Here is a 16,962-nt window from a genome sequence, read left to right on the forward strand (position 1 = left end):
AAATAAGTTTCATCAAATGACAAAACAGTTAGTTTGTCAATTTCTGTCATTGTTTCACCTATTGTATAGAAACATGTAACTTAAGAAATACTTAGTTGAGTAACTAATTTGAAGATTAATTAAAATTTCTAGTGGCTAGTTTAATTTAAACATTTTTGTAGAACGGTTGATACCTTTATGTTTCATTAGATTCATTACACTGGTTAAAATTCCTGGTTCTAATTCAATTTTGGCTGCCCAAGTTCTTAAAGTTGACAATGCTGAAATACATAGTGATTTTTTTTTAGATATATTTTATGTTAAACCAATAATAATTTAGATTTAAACTAACCTGCTACTGGATAACCTATTCCGTACATGTATTTATAACACTTAGGTGAAATACTCCTAAGTCCTATACATGAAGCAATGTCCTCATTATACCACTTATTAGCACGCTTACCACTAACTAATATATCAACTTGATTTTTGGTAAAAAATTTTTTACAAATATCATACATTTTATTTTTGAAATCTAAATCATCTGTCATTTTTTTGTACCGTTCATCTTCAAGTTGCTTAATTTTAGATTTCAAAGACTCATTTTCATGATAAATTATAAAAAATTCAATTTTCATATCTTCTAATTCATTTTCCAACCTAAATTGTTTCAAATTTTTTAACACACATTTTGCAAGTTAAAAAGAAAAATACCTTTCAATTTGTGTCAACTTTTTGGTGCAACATTCTCCAGAATCAAAAAGTTGTTTAGCTACTTTATTCTTCGTTTGCTATAAAATAATTATTAAATAAAAAAAAAAAACACAGATACCTACTACTATTTATTATAATCTTACTGCATGTCTTGTTGGAGTATGCTGATCAAATGAACCCATAATATTTAAATCAATCACACCATCAATGTCAGTTACTATACATGTTTTATTTAAAGAGCTAGATTTTTTTCTTGATCTATTTCTTGAAGTTGGCTGAATAAAACCAAATTGTATGTCAAACAATATTTGGTGATAAATAGGTATTCTTAACAAAATACTCATTACTAACTTTAAATGGAGAGATTAGAGAACAATCTGTTTTGTTAGGACTTTTCAAAATCTTACTGTCATCAGAATCGTGCATGTCAGTCACTACAAAGTTATTTATACTCGGACTAAATGCTGACTTTGGCTAAGTAAATAATTAATATTTATATTCTAAAAATTTAGGTACATGACATATATAAAAAGATATTTTTTGTTGCTTACTCTTTGTGGTGAAGCTTTGGGAAAATTTGTTGTATTAAGACTCTTATCCTTATTATCATAATTGCTATCGTCCGTTACTGTAAACTTTATAGTTTTTGGACTATGTTTATTGCTATTCTAAAATTGTAAAAGATTTAAAATATAAAATTCTAAGCCATTAAACTAAATTTTTGTTATAACTTTTAAGTATGTTCTTAATTCTAATTAAATAATTGTATTTTGTTATTTTTTGTTTAGAAATTAATTCTAGAATTAAGTAGTTTTACTTAAATTTGTATCTAATTTTGAATCATTAATAAATACTGACACCATAATGAGCACTTACACCATCACTGACTTTCCTCTTATAGTTTGTAGGCAAGCAAACCACTAAAACCGGTAAGTATTTTGTTGGCACTACATTTTTTTTTAGAGTCTTTTTTTGTCCAGGAACAAAATCATTAGACGAAAAATGTATTGAACATACTCTTGCTGTAATTCATTATATAAACATAATATTTACATTACTACATTGAATACATGTATCAATCACTGAATTATCTTTAGAGGACAAAAGTTACCATGCTCTAAAGAAATTCCTGATCCTAAACGAGTTAATTTGATCCATTCATTTAGAAGGTGTGTTTTAGGAAATCGGTGGAAACCGATATCTTTACTTCCAGTCCTATTAACACATCCTTCTACAGCACAAGTTGGCATTATAAATAAATATAAAACAACACAATGATTTTATATAACAACTTTATTAGTTAAAGAACAAGTAATTACAAGTAATAAATTACAATATAACATTAAAACAATAGTAATATAGTATACATTGATAACATCAATATTAGAAACATAATACAATATAAATTAAAATTATAATATTAAATAAATATTAAATAATATATAGTTTGCTTGTGTAATGTATATCAATTTTATTATAAAATATTATATATAATAATAAATTAATTAAAAAAAAGCGGGAACCCATCCAGCGGTATTTTATGATAACAAAAACAGCTGTGACCACCAGCGCAAACGACGACCAAAACTCGTCTTTTTTTGATAAGCTGCTGACATACCTGGTTTGTTATATCATGGCCGAAACTCTAAAGGCGCTGTGCACCGGCCAACAACAAATTTAGAGTAATATATTTCAGGTGGATACCTAAGTAAATAACGTTGTGTATTTAGTTCATAACCTATAACGAGTCCCGCCCTTTTTTCTTGCGCAATTCGCATCGATTCAAGAGCGATAACTGTCCATCAATCTCATTATTTCTTTCGCAATAATATTATATTTCCTGTTATTATTACTACTCTAGATTTCTATCAAGTGTACAATACAATATAGTATAGCGTATAATGTCCGCGGCGTACATCAACAATTGTAAGCTTTTGAAAAGTATTTGTTTGAACGTTTCTGGTGCTATCGGCAAGAGAAAAATGAGTATTATCAATAACGACGTCGGTTTGCATTCGTACGACGTAAGAAACACAAATACACAATTTTTACTTTTTATATTTTTTTTACATATATACATCGAGGATGTGGGAAGTGGGTAGCACGTGATATTTTAGTCACAAGTAGTTGATATGTATAATATATATATACATGTATCATATATCTTACATTATATACGTTTTGTATATTGTTTTGTCGTATTCTCTCGGGACGCACGATCTCATTATGTATATTATATTATATTACATCATTAATATGATTGCTCAAATGATAAGTATGACACGGGTGACACCTGTTGGAGTAGCTCAACAATAACCACCATGTCCTTGTGTACACTATAATAATATTTAATCAATATTGTATTGTATTACCTTTAATGTTTTTTTACTTGGGTAGATGTTAGTTTCAAGCATAGGGTTGATGAGTATCTATTATTTTCAAAAGCTGTGATATATTTATAGGATTATAGCTTCTAAATATTAAGTAATCGCAACTGTTATACGAAAAAAAAATTTGTTTATTTTATTTTTCAACAGTATTGTTGAATATGTGTCCTAAACGATTTCCTTGAAAATTGCTGCTTACATTGGACTTGTGTTTCTGAAGTACAATTTATCTAATTTCCATTAATCTGACTTAGTTGCCCTAGCCTATAATATATTATTATATCATTAGCCGCATCACATTCTTTTCAACTGTGTATAATTTTCAAGAATAAAAAATGTTTCTAACATTTTTATTAATATTATTAAAAGAAATAAATATTTCATTCAATGACAAAATGAAACTGTTATTCCCTTATTTATATGGATAATATTTTTAAAAAAATGTATTGTATTTGAGTTTTTATGAGTTGTATTAAAATATTAAAATATTATACTAAAATAGAACTGAGATATTCATAATAGGTATATCTAAAAGTTAAAAGATCAAAAAATCAAAAAATATACCTATTATGAATATCTCAGTTCTATTTTAGTATAATATATGTATAAGTAAGGTATATTGAGTATTAGTGATTGAAATGTAAAATACTAAAATGTATATATTGTTTAAATATGTCAAAAAGTTAGGCCATTTTGCCATTACTAGGGGGGGGGGGGAGAGTTAACTTTAATTCTGGTAAGTGAATCAGTAGTTGAGTTAGATACATTTTGTATTCCTTTTAAATTGTGTCAAAGCTAAANGAACAATCGAAAAACTATCGAACTATCGATAAACTATCGGACTATCGAACAATCGAAAAACTATCGAACTATCGATAAACTATCGGACTATCGAAACTATCGAACTATCGAACTATTGAAAACTAATCGAACTATCGACTATACTCAATGGCATTATTTACTATTTAGCCATGATGTTATCAGTTTGTCACTTGTCATTCGAGATTCGACATTCGACTATCTAGGTTTATTTCATTTTTTATTTTTTATTTAATATGTCTATCCCAAAGGCAAATTGTTCCATCGTTTGGAACCATTTTATAAAGGACCCAAATACCCCTGACACCGCTATATGTAAACACTGTAAAAAATCCTACAAACGGTCTAATGGTACAACTAATCTGTTAGACCATTTGAAGAGGAAACATTTTACAGTGTTAAATGGTAGTAATTTGCGACGACAAAATGAAAATGATACAAATCTACCAGGTAAGTCACACCTATTTAGATTTTAAAATGTCTCCTAAAAGTAAAAGATTCTAGTGGAATTAGTAATTAATAATTTTCTCCAAAATCTAATAAGTTAACTAAAATAATAATGTGATTTTGATTTTTTAAATAGGAACATCAGGGGAACAAGAACAACCGCAATCTGCAAGTGTTCTGCCTTATAGTAGTCCAGTAATTCCAGTAAGCGTAACCAATAATACTGGCAAGAGACACAAACAATTATTGTTGTCTAATAGGTAAGATTATAAACTATCATATTAATTTCTAATAATACATTTTCAGAAATAAGTTGAAGACAGAACTGTCATGTTTATAACAGTGTTAATTTGTATATTTGTTAATTTTATACTGTTAAAATTAAAACTAACTAGATTTCAGTATGTTTTCTAAATTTAATTTAACTGTATATGCTTACATTTATTTATATTTATAATTTATATGCTTGTACATATTTTATATGTACGTGCTTATCCTGTAGCCAGTAGTTCAGTAATACAAATTACTGCAATTGGATATTGTCTAGTTACTATTTGGTAATTATTTACAATTCTCATATTTTATTTTTTAGTTTTCAGGTTTAATTATTATCCAACTGGTTTGGAGTGCAATTATTATTTGTTAAGAAAAAACCGTTTTTTGTCTGCCATATAAGTAGGTACCATAATATTATAAAAACCAAAAATCCAAGGGTATGGTTTATCAGCAGCATAAATACTAAGTATTTCAAAATAAAAGGAAGTAACTTTATTAATACTTATCTTAGTAACAACATTACCAAAACCTTTTCAATGGTTTAAATTTTATGTATATTATTAATTAGTAATTAGTATTATTGAAAATTATCATATTTAATTTTTGTAGTCTATTTTTCATACAATTTTTAAATTTTAAGTAATATTGATATTAAGTATTTAATTTAGCATTTTCAAGATTTATCAGTAGTACCTATTTTTTTTATTTTTTTTAAGATTTGGTACTCCTTCGGAAAGCCAAGTTAGTGCATTCCATGAAGCTATTGTTAAAATGGTAGCTGAAGATCTTCAGCCCCTTTCCATAGTTGAAAACTCAGGATTTCGTAACATGATACAGCTCTTGGACTCCAGGTAATAATTAAATATTAAATTAAAACTTTTAATATTTCAATTTTTTTTTAATGTAGAAATGTTATATGCTATATGATATATATATATTATAACCACTTTGACTAAATGCTTTTTGGCTTAATGGTCTTGATATTTTTTATTTTCTTTATCGTCACAAATACAACTAATTTAACTTTTTTTAGATATGAAATCCCTAGTAGGAGAACACTTGGAAGGACCATAATTCCAAGAATATTTTCAACTGTCGAAAATAAAGTTAAAACTTTGTTAAACCAGGCTAAAAATGTTGCAATCACAACAGATATTTGGACGTCAATGAACACTGATTCTTATATTACAATGACCGTTCACTTTCTTTTTCAAACTCAATTGAAAACCTTAGTGTTGTGCACCAAAAAATTGGAATCCAGCCATACTAGTGTAAATCTAAGTGAAATAATGACTGAGGAATTAAACAGATGGGACATATTTGAAAAAGTTGTTGCAGTGGTCACTGATGGTGGATCCAATATAAAAGGTGCAGTCAGGCTCATGGATCTATCGCATTTGCCATGTATTGCACACAAACTTAATTTGGTTGTTCAAAATTCGCTCAAATTATCTGGCAATCAAGAGACTGATCCCAGCGATGATACAGAGGAAAGTAACCTGAAGAAATTATTCAAAAAGTGTAGGAATATAGTTGGCTATTTTAGGCGTAGTGAAGTAGGAAACAGAATGTTGGTTGAAAAACAAAAACAGCTTGGATGTGAATCAGTGTTAAAACTAAAACAAGACATACATACTCGGTGGAACAGTACATATTTGATGATAGAGAGGCTTATACAACTGAAAGAACCACTAACAATTGTAATGATTACCATAACAGAAGCTCCTAGTAATCTTAGCTCTGATGAATGGAACAGCATTGAAGATATAATACCGTTATTAAGACCTTATGATAAATTGACTACTGAGCTCTCTGGAGAACAATATCCAACACTTTCAACAATTATACCATTGATACGAGGTAATTAACTTGATGATTCTGTATACAGTTTAATTTTTGTGCTTTCTGTTAAATACTATAAAATGTTTTTAATTATTTATAGGTTTGCAAAGTTCATTAGTTTCTAAAACTCCAAAAACGCCACTAGGAATGTTAATAAAAAATAAACTAATAGAAAATACAAATAGGCGTTTCGATAGTATTGAAAAACAAACCATAACACCGCATTTTTCTCGGGCTACATTGTTGGACCCAAGGTGCAAGAAGGTTGCATTTGGGTCAGAACAAAATGCTAATGAAACTGAACGATATTTGGTCAATGAAACAGCTGCTTTAATTAGTAATGCTTCAAACACAGGTAAATAATAAATAATTGTTGCTAAATCTATAAAATATAGTTAAATAAAATTGGTTAAATCACTTATAAATACACACCAAATGTGTCTTGTCATAATTTTATCATAGGTAATTTAAAATAATTATTATTTTTACAAAAATATTATTAATCTTAAATGTGATTTGATTAAACCTTTTTGTAGAAAAATTGTAATTAAAAATGTTGAGAATTCAATTCTAAAGACTCATATAATTAATAATAAATAATCAGATTTTTCTTAATTTCAGAACAACCTACATATCAAGAAAATCCGAATACTGATGATGACAATGTGTGGAATTTTCTTAACTCCAGAGTCACCAATGTCCAGTCGCAGACAACTACAACAAGTAGTGCTACATCCTTGATGAGACAGTACCTAAGTATGCCTCATCAAGACTTAAAATGCAATGTTGCTGTATTTTGGAACGACCACAAAACTGTATTATCACCACTTAGTGACATTGCATTGAAATACTGTATTATTCCAGCAACTTCAGTGCCGGCCGAGAGGATTTTTTCAAAGGCTGGGCAAATATTAAGCGCTCGGCGTAATAGGTTATTGCCTGAAAATGTAGACAAGTTAATTTTTTTAAACAAAAATATGTAAGTTTTTTTAATTTTAGGCACAAGTAAGTGACAAGGTAATACAAAAAGGTAATTATTTATTTTAGTATAGTAAAAATATAATTTATATTTCAAAATTAAAAACCAAAATAAATTTTGTTGTAGTTTAAAATATTATTTTTTTTATTTTGCAGATAATATTCAACTGGTTTGAATAAATACCTCTGGAAGGTCATATAAGGGTATATCCCTGGTTATAATTTTTATTTAAAAATATGTCGAACAAGATTTAAGTTGACATATAAATTTGCAATTTTAAGCTAATATATTTATAGCTGTGGTGAGTATGAAATACGGGGTGAACAATGACAGACTGCTTGCGGCCCATCCTGCATACAAGTTTTTTAACTTGTATCAATGTCATTAAACCTAGTACTGCACATATCTATTTTAATAATTGTAAGTTGTAACTTAAGAATCCCTTGAAACTTTGAAAATACAGTATTAAAAAATAAAAATAAAAATACTTATTTTGATTGTTTTTTTTTATACTCTAAATAGTAAAATATATCCAACTGGTTTGGATAAATCTAGTACAAATCATACATGGCGTATAAAATACTAAAATCCTCAGTATTTAGTATTTACTATTTTCCAAATAAGATTTATCTACCAAAAACATATCCTATAATTTATTATGATTTTCTTCTCATAATACAATTCTCATAGTTTTTAATACTTAGATTAATTAGATTCATAGGCGTAGGATGATGAATTTATAGGGGGGGGGGGCTATAGCCTATTATATTTCTGGTACACAACATATATTCTAAAAATCTGACTAAAGAAATCCACGAAATGGGGGCCAAACAAAATTCTAGTAGGGCTATAGTCCCCTTAGACTACCCACCACCCCACCATTCGCCTATGATTAGATTGTATAATGTATTAATTAAAGCTAATAAATGAAAAACTTATACAAAAAGAATTACCATAAGTTATATGGATTTTGTATGTAAAACATCCCCGTTCCAGTATTTTAGGTGGTATATTCGCCTGGAAGACGTCAAGACAATTGGACATCTGATTAAATCATTTAAATCGTACCTGTTTTGATTAATTTTTAGGCCTACTTACGCAATGAAAATTTAAAAAGTGAAAATGAACAAGTAAATTCGGTCGATAATTTTTAAAAACAATCGATGAATAATAATATCTATTCAATTGAAAAATCACTAGGTAGTTTTTGAAACTATAGATAGGCAATCGATAGTTAAAACTAGTCGGTTGTGCCCATCACGCCACTAAATTCGGTCGATAATTTTTAAAAACAATCGATGAATAATAATATCTATTCAATTGAAAAATCACTCGGTAGTTTTTGAAACTATAGATAGGCAATCGATAGTTAAAACTAGTCGGTTGTGCCCATCACNACATCTGAATCTCAGCAGTCTGTAAGATCAGAACCAAGTAGTATTATAATGTCAGCCAAAAGATCTCTACAAAACGTTTTTGATGACATAATTAAGTGGCCAGTACAAAAAGAAACTACATCAAAAAGAAAAAAAGAATATACACCAAGTGTAATAACATCTAAAAAATGGATAGAATATTATGAGTTAAAAGATCAAGAAAAATTAGATAAAGAGATACAAAAAGAAAACAAAAAAAAAGCTGCGCAGGAAAAAAAGAAGAAAATTGAGCAAAATAAAATAGAAAAAGTAAAATTAAAAGAATTAAAAAAGATAGAGTTGGCTGAATCAGATGAAAGTTCAGAATTAAATGATAGTTGGTGTTCTAGTCAAAGCGATGCTAGTGAGTCACTTGCCATTCCATTGGGACAATTGGATTTGGTTTTAAGTATTACAGACCTTAAACCTGGTGATTATATTCTAGTTAAATTTGAATCTAAAAACAAAAAAAAGATCACCTACAAGTATGTTGCAACAGTTCAAAAATTAATTGAAGATACAGATGTTGAGATACAGTGTTTTGAGGCTGTGGACGAAGAAAATACTGAATATATTCCAATAGAAAATGATATATCTATGGTTGAGTTAAAAGATATTATAGGAAAACTACCTTACCCTGAACTTAAGAAAAGTGGTAGACAACTTAAGTCAGTATTTCCTGGAGTTGTTGATACATTTGAAAAATGTTAAAGGTATTTAAATAGGTACTGCGTATGAAATATTATGTTTTTATTCCTACTGAATTTGTTATTTATTTTTTACTTGTTTGAATATTATTATGTTATATTATCTACCATGTCTAAACATTTAATTTTTTATACTGAAGATGTTTAGCTAAGTATATTCTATTTTAATTGAAAAACTATATTTTATATTTAATTGTTTTTATTATGAAATCAAAATCAAAAGTTACAAGTTGTTCAATATTAAGTTTGTCATTGTTTTTTATATAAGTATCTATGTATATACTAACAGAAATCCTAAGACTGGATAAAAATATTAATAGACTGTTTATGAATTAATTTTATTATGATTTTATTGTTACTGAGTTTGTAATTTTTTTTCTTTATTACCTATATTATATTTTATAGGTATGTACCTACCTACTACCTACCTAATTGTTAATAATGAAAGTTTGTATTTTTTTTTAATTGAAAAGTGACAATTAGTATACCTACCTAAATTGTATTATTTATACTATGAAATCTTTAACAAAAGTTTGGTTTAAGTTGTTCAGTATAAATTTTGTTATAGTTTTTATAAAGGTTTACCTTTATATTAGGTATATACCTAACAACATTTTTTTTTTTATTGTTATATTAAAACAGTTGTTCTCTTACTTATTGACTTTAATTTTATTCAAAGATTTTTTAATAACCAGAATAATTACAGATATTATTAAAACAAATTTAAAAAATATAAAAAATGGCCATAGGTGGAGAAAATTGGTGTCCATAGCTGGTGTAATGGTGGCCATAGAAGGTGAAAATGAAATTTTAAAAAAATAAAAATTATATCTGTATAAGTATTTCTCATAAGGCTACAAAATTTTAACCAAGTGTTAAGTCAGTTGTAAAGTATGCATGGTTAAATTTTCAATATAATTAGATAAATATGAGCAAAATAACAGAGATAAATGTGTGAAAAAATTCTTAAGGTGGCCATAGGTGGTGACTCCACCCTACTACTTCAAATAAGGTATGTGTAATATCATTTGATTTGCAACAATGCCTTCCAACCCCAAGTCTAGAATCGTCTGTCGCATTCTATAAACGTCAATTATGGACCTTTAATTTAACAGTTCATAATATTAAGACCTCAAAAGCTTCATGTTATGTTTGGAATGAGTCGATGGCAAAAAGAGGAGGAAATGATATAGGGTCATGCGTGTTTCATTTTTTATCTAACTTACCACCAGAAATCAAACATGTCATAATGTACAGTGATTGTTGTCCTGGACAAAACAAAAATTCTATATTTATGGCAATGAGTCTAATATTTTTGAAACAAGAAAATACAAATATTGAGGTAATTGACCACAAATTTATGGTATCTGGGCACTCCCGAATGGAGTGTGACTCCGATCACGCTCGCATTGAGAAATCAAAAAAACGATTTTCTACCCCAATTTTTCATCCACATGACTGGGCCCAGTTAATTCGATTTGCAGGTAAAGATAAATTTACTGTTATAGAGATAGAACAACCATATTTTTTAGACTTTAACAGTTTACTAAAAACTAAATACCAGTTAAAAAAAAAAAAATGACAAAGGAGAAACATTCAAATTTTGTGACATCAAATGGTTAAGATATACAAAACAAGACAAAAATAAAGTATTCTACAAAAATATACTAAGTGAAAATTCTTTATTTAACAGTATAAGTATGTCCCGTAGAAATTCACTTCAAAATAATATATCTATTCCAAAAGCATATAATGACATCTTACCTATCACTGAAGAAAAGAAAAAGGATCTACTTTCTCTTTTAAAATTTATTCCTGAAACTTTTCATAGTTTTTATCAAAATTTAAAAACTAAACAAAATATAAATGACCCTATAGTGTCAGATGAAGAAAATGATTAATTTTTTTATGTTCATTTTATTTTATATCATTAATTTCTTTATAACTACAGTCTACAAGTGCATTTTTATGTATGTTCCTGAGATTGTTAAATTGTTATTTGATTAGCAGTTTACTTAAACAATTATTATATTTCTACATTATTTTTAATTTCTAATAATTTTTTAAAAATAATTTAAAAAAAAAAACTTTATTTGTTATGTTTATAGGAGTTATTATTTTCTGTTTAAAGGTTATAGTTGTTCAAAAGTTTTTTAAATAATGATTTATATTGTATATTAATAGTTAAATATAGCTTACAGAGTTATATATATTTTTATCATATTGTCATATTACAAATCTATTTGTTTTCTAATCAGTTAAAAAATGTATAACACTTATACATAATATTTTGTTTTTAATTATGTTTTTATATTAATAAATATTATTTTAAGTATATTGCAAGTGTTTAATAAATAAACCATTGATATCTTAAAACATTTATAATTATTATAATATGTTCTTTTATTTATGTTTAAGGGAATAAGTATTTTATAATTTATGTTTTTTGTGCTGCCTGCCAATTAATTATTTTTATAAATGGCATGGAGTTGTAAAAATGGTTTATGTTGTGAAAAAATATTATATAATATTAATATTATATTTATGACATGTGCCCTTTATCACAAAAATTTTGATTTTATTTGTGTGCGATTAGATACAAGTCAATATATGAGAAAAGGCACAAGTCATGCAATTGTTAAATTCGATATGATAATAGTCACAAGTCATTAAAAATAATAAAACAATAAATTAAAAATATTTATATTGATTATAAGCAAAACCCTTTTGAATTATACATTTTTTGTGTCTCCTGAAAACTAGGGAATTTTGACTTATGCCCTTTCTCACAAACACCGTCCAATTATTCAAGGGACAGGGACTGCAAGAATTGTATGTTGTTTTCTCATTATTCCTGGAATTCCCTATTTTATTATTATTAGGTAGTAGGTGCCTTCACTATAATATTTAGATTGTATACATTGAACTAAGACTATAATCACAGTGGTTATGTTGGGCTAAATACTTGGGTAGTCTAACATTAAAAACACAAAATTACAATGATTATTTATTTAATTAAAGTTAATTAATTTGGGGACTATAAGATGTATTAGTAGTTGATATTGAAATTACGAATAAGTCTTTATATTATAAATACTTAAATTTAATACATAAATTATCAAATTCAAAATTTGATAACATTCAATTTAATATAGTTGTGTACTAATTATTCATAACACTCAACTACTCAAAACATTTGCAATATATTAGATATATAAACAATGTTGATAAGGTTGTTGTACTTTGTAATTCTCAATATGCAATAATTTTTCTCCAGTTCCAAATTGTATTATTTTGGCAATTATTGTTTTAGTTACAGAATAAATATTACTTAAATTCTTGGTTGGTCACCCATCCAAGAACAAGCAACTGGATGAACAGTGTAACTGCAGTACCAGATGGCTTCTGAAGTACCTACTCTACCATACCATAGAAAAATAACACCTGAGTTTTAAGTGAACAATTGTAACACCAGTGTATAAAACATTAAATATTTTTTTGAACTTACAGAACGCTATGTCATGCCAGAGGTTCAAATTAATTGTTTATACCTTCACAACATTACTACATTCATTACAATGAATAAATACATAAGTACATTTTCAAATTGTCAGTTCGTCTAAATACATTATAATAAGTTGAGCGTTATAACAAAATTAATACACAATATACTTAAATTTAGGATATATTATCGAATTGTTTTGAGAAACTATCAATTAAATGATTGATTTCTGTAAATAGTTTTTACAGTTCATAATTTTAACATACTAACGTAATTTAAAATAATATTAGTAAACAATTAATTAATGCCGAAACTTGACTAAAATTAACATGCCCAAAGATGAATAATAATAAAAAAAAAAAACTAAAATAAACCTCAGCAAAAATTTTGTGTCAATAATTAATTAAAATACAGTAGGTAATAATGAAGTACCTAATAATTTAAAATATTTTTTTATACAAATTTTTTAACAGACAGTTATTGGAAATTTACCTTGTATTAGATTTAATTTTCTATATTGTTTTATTCATCAAAAAACAAACACATGATAATATGACATAATAAAAAATTTAAGATAGTTTTATGATTATGATGCTTGTTTTAGAGAGAGAGATAGTTATTCAATGATAAATCCATTTTTATATTTGAATTAAGATTACATTACAGCATAACCTTCGATTAGTCAAAATTCAACAGAAATTGAAATTTTTTGACTTATCGAGGTTTTTGACTTACCGAGGTTTTTGACTTACCAAGGTTTTTGAATTACCAAGGTTTTAAAAAAAAAATTTAACTTAAGAGTTTTTAAAATGTTTGTAGGTATGTATTTAAGTTTTTAATTAGTATATACAATGTAAAAAATATGATTATATAGGCTATTTAAATTTTAAAAATATGCCGAAAAAAATATAACAAACCATGGGTTGCAACTTTATAATAGAATATTTGTTATTTTATTTTGACTTAAAATTTGAGTTTTGCTATTATCAATTTATTGAATATCAAATTATCAGAACAGACAAACCAGTTAAACAAATGTTTATAAAATTATCCGTCCATATTCAGAGTACAAAATATTCGGGTTATCTAGTTTTATTGGGGGGGAATAGAGGTTTTCACAAGGGAAAGGAATTTTTTTCGACTAATCGAAGGATCCACTATTTATTTTTATTTTTTTTATTGATCTAAATCCCGGCAACTGTGGCCATTAGCTGTTTGTATGGGGGGAACGGTTGGATTTTATGGAAAACGTGTAAGTTGTGTTTGGTAGAATTTCTAGTGGGCACCCGTAGGTAGGTTTCTGCCACGCCCAGGTGGGGGCCGCGGCCTCTCTCTCCAGGCACCATGACTGCCTGAAGAGCAATGCCACCCGTGACCGAGATTCAAACCGACAACAGTGCACGTCACAACCGACGCTTTGGTCAATAATTTTTTATTCAATACATTTATTGTAACTCATTTATCCCAGCATAAGCATAGCTTATTCAGGTACAAAATAAATCAAAATGAAGTTTATTTATTTAATTGTATATCATTGTAAAGTTGTGATTTGATTAAATAATAATTTTTAAAAAATTATATAGATTTTATCCAACAGAGTATTACCTAACATAATAAATGGTTTTCAAATTGTAGAACAAATAGTTGATTAAAAGAATGAATCTAGTGCCAAAATTATTGGGGGTTGGGCTAGGCGACACCCTGCTAAAGGTCACAATGTGATTAGTTGAGGGGCACAATTTTAAGCTCGAATACCTTCTTATCTTAGTCTAGATTCAAGAATAATAACAATTATGAAAATTAAAAAATACATTATGTTTTTGTATTTAACAATTTCTTATCAATTTTATAGTAGTACCTATCGATATTTTACTCTTCAGTTTTATAAAAAAAATTTAGAAAACGTAGGTATGCATTATTACTATAATCATTACATTAATAATTACTCAACCAATTGATGGAATACATGCAAAATAGAAAATTGTGAATATTGTTAATGTTCTTTTTTCAAATCTGATACCTACATAAATAATATAATAATTAATAGTATGTATATATCACTATATATGTATATTATTATTAACGATTATTATTATATCCACTATTGTATCTATATTGTTTAATACTAAATATGAATAGCTTAAAATTAAAAATTAACTTATAGTAATAATGCTACTCGCAGTGGTGTAAGTAAAATTTTGACTATGAGTGGGTGTATGGATACTATGAATTACATTGCTAATATTAATGAAAAATCTAGTATTATAAATGTGTAATTATTTAAAATAATATATTAAATTGAACTTGAATAGTCCTTACATAGTTATTTGTCTAATGAAACAAAAGAAAGTGAAACTAATGAAGTGTTCTAATTTATCTATGACATAAAAAGAAAAGTGGGTTACTATTTCTTATAGAATGAGTCAGAAGAAGGCCTATCAGGCTAATGAATTTAGTTCAATTATAACATAATTTCTTGAGAAATTTGTAAGTGAACAAGCTAAAAAACGTGAAGTTGACATTATAGTATTCAGCAATGGATGTACATACCGAAACAGCAATGCTACACTAGCCAATGCACTATTATATTTGTCTATTTTATCTGGTGTCACTAATGAATAAAAATGTCTACAACATTGTCGTATACAGATGGAGGTTGACAGTATGCACTCAACCATAGAGAAGAAAATCAGAAATAAAAAGATTAATAAACAAGCTGATTACGTTTCAATATGCATAACTGTATGTACTAAACAATCATATATTGTTAAGTACTTATCATATGATTTATTAAAATCATTTTCTATACTTAAATATTGTTAACCCTTAAGACCAGAGTCCAGGAAGTAAAAAGGTGTCCCGTAGTGACTTATATAAAAGCATTAATTATAAACCACACCAATAAATCAACTATAAACTAAGATTTACTGAAGATTGATCAAATCTTCATCTATTAAGAAATAATTAACAAAATGTAGTTATCTCAGAATCATTACCACAACTACATATGGATAGAATAAAAATTAAAAATTAAAAATATGAACATTTGCAGCAACTCAAAAATAGTATATGGAAAAATACTATCATAATTTTTTTGATAATTTGAATTAACTTTTATACCTATAAATAAGTATTGTGATGGTAACACAGTTATTTTATTATATTATTTTTACTTTATTTTATTTTATTTTATTTAAAAACTATATTTTATATAACTATTTAAAGAGAATATTCTATAACACCAAAGATAAGGTTAAATATTATTTTAGTTTTTATTATATTATTTAAAGTTGTTGATTATTATTTTAAATTTGTTTATTTAAGTATTGTGATATGGTATCTAATGTAATTAATTTTTTATATCATCATACTTAAAAGCTGTCCATACTTATTAGACAATACAAGACAAAAAAGTTCTAAGTCCCTTATAAAAATTAAGTAGCAGTACAATATTTAAATTGTTTTAATAAAACAACAGTTATGTTATTTCAATGAAGCAGGGTTTAAAAAACCCGACCCGGTTGGGTTTAAATGGGTTTTAATGGGTTTTAATGGGTTTTAATGGGTTTAAATGGGTTTTAATGGGTTTAAACGGGTTTTAAAAATTTTAAAATGAATGCCGTTTCCTGACACTTTTTTAAAGGGAAGTTCCCTACAAACCTAACCCACAAAACATAAATGTACCATTTTAAATAGTTTTTATAAATACAAATTTAATATTATATAATAATAATGTATTATTATATTCCCATATTTATTCTACGGTTGGTCACTCTCGACTTTCGGAGTAAAATGTAAAAATTGGTTGTTATCATTTGCCGGAGAACGGCCCTCAACGTGATTGAATTAGTTCCGTTATAAGTTATAACTGATACGTGATAACAATATTATTAAA

General features: G+C 26.9%; 2 protein-coding genes across 3 annotated transcripts; both read left to right on the forward strand.

The window, feature by feature from the left end:
• Positions 1–4,003: 4,003 nt before the first annotated feature.
• On the forward strand, positions 4,004–5,171 carry LOC111039705. Its single transcript, XM_022323299.1, has 3 exons — positions 4,004–4,349; positions 4,483–4,606; positions 4,939–5,171. The coding sequence occupies exons 1-3, from the start codon at positions 4,136–4,138 to the stop codon at positions 4,949–4,951; spliced, it is 351 nt and encodes a 116-aa protein (XP_022178991.1). The 5' UTR covers positions 4,004–4,135; the 3' UTR covers positions 4,952–5,171.
• An 87-nt stretch (positions 5,172–5,258) lies between these two features.
• LOC111039704 (zinc finger BED domain-containing protein 1-like) lies at positions 5,259–7,934 on the forward strand. 2 transcript variants are annotated; one of them, XM_022323298.1, is made up of 5 exons: positions 5,259–5,473; positions 5,656–6,482; positions 6,565–6,819; positions 7,086–7,494; positions 7,599–7,934. In XM_022323298.1, exons 1-4 carry the CDS (start codon positions 5,394–5,396, stop codon positions 7,445–7,447), a joined length of 1,524 nt encoding a protein of 507 aa, XP_022178990.1. In that variant the 5' UTR covers positions 5,259–5,393; the 3' UTR covers positions 7,448–7,494; positions 7,599–7,934. The 2 variants fall into 2 exon arrangements, with proteins under 2 accessions (XP_022178990.1, XP_022178989.1); XM_022323297.1 differs by having other exon boundaries at positions 7,086–7,934.
• Positions 7,935–16,962: the final 9,028 nt, after the last annotated feature.

The sequence above is a fragment of the Myzus persicae genome, unplaced genomic scaffold (assembly GCF_001856785.1).
Source record: "Myzus persicae strain clone G006 unplaced genomic scaffold, MPER_G0061.0, whole genome shotgun sequence".
Classification (NCBI taxonomy): Eukaryota; Metazoa; Arthropoda; class Insecta; order Hemiptera; family Aphididae; genus Myzus; species Myzus persicae.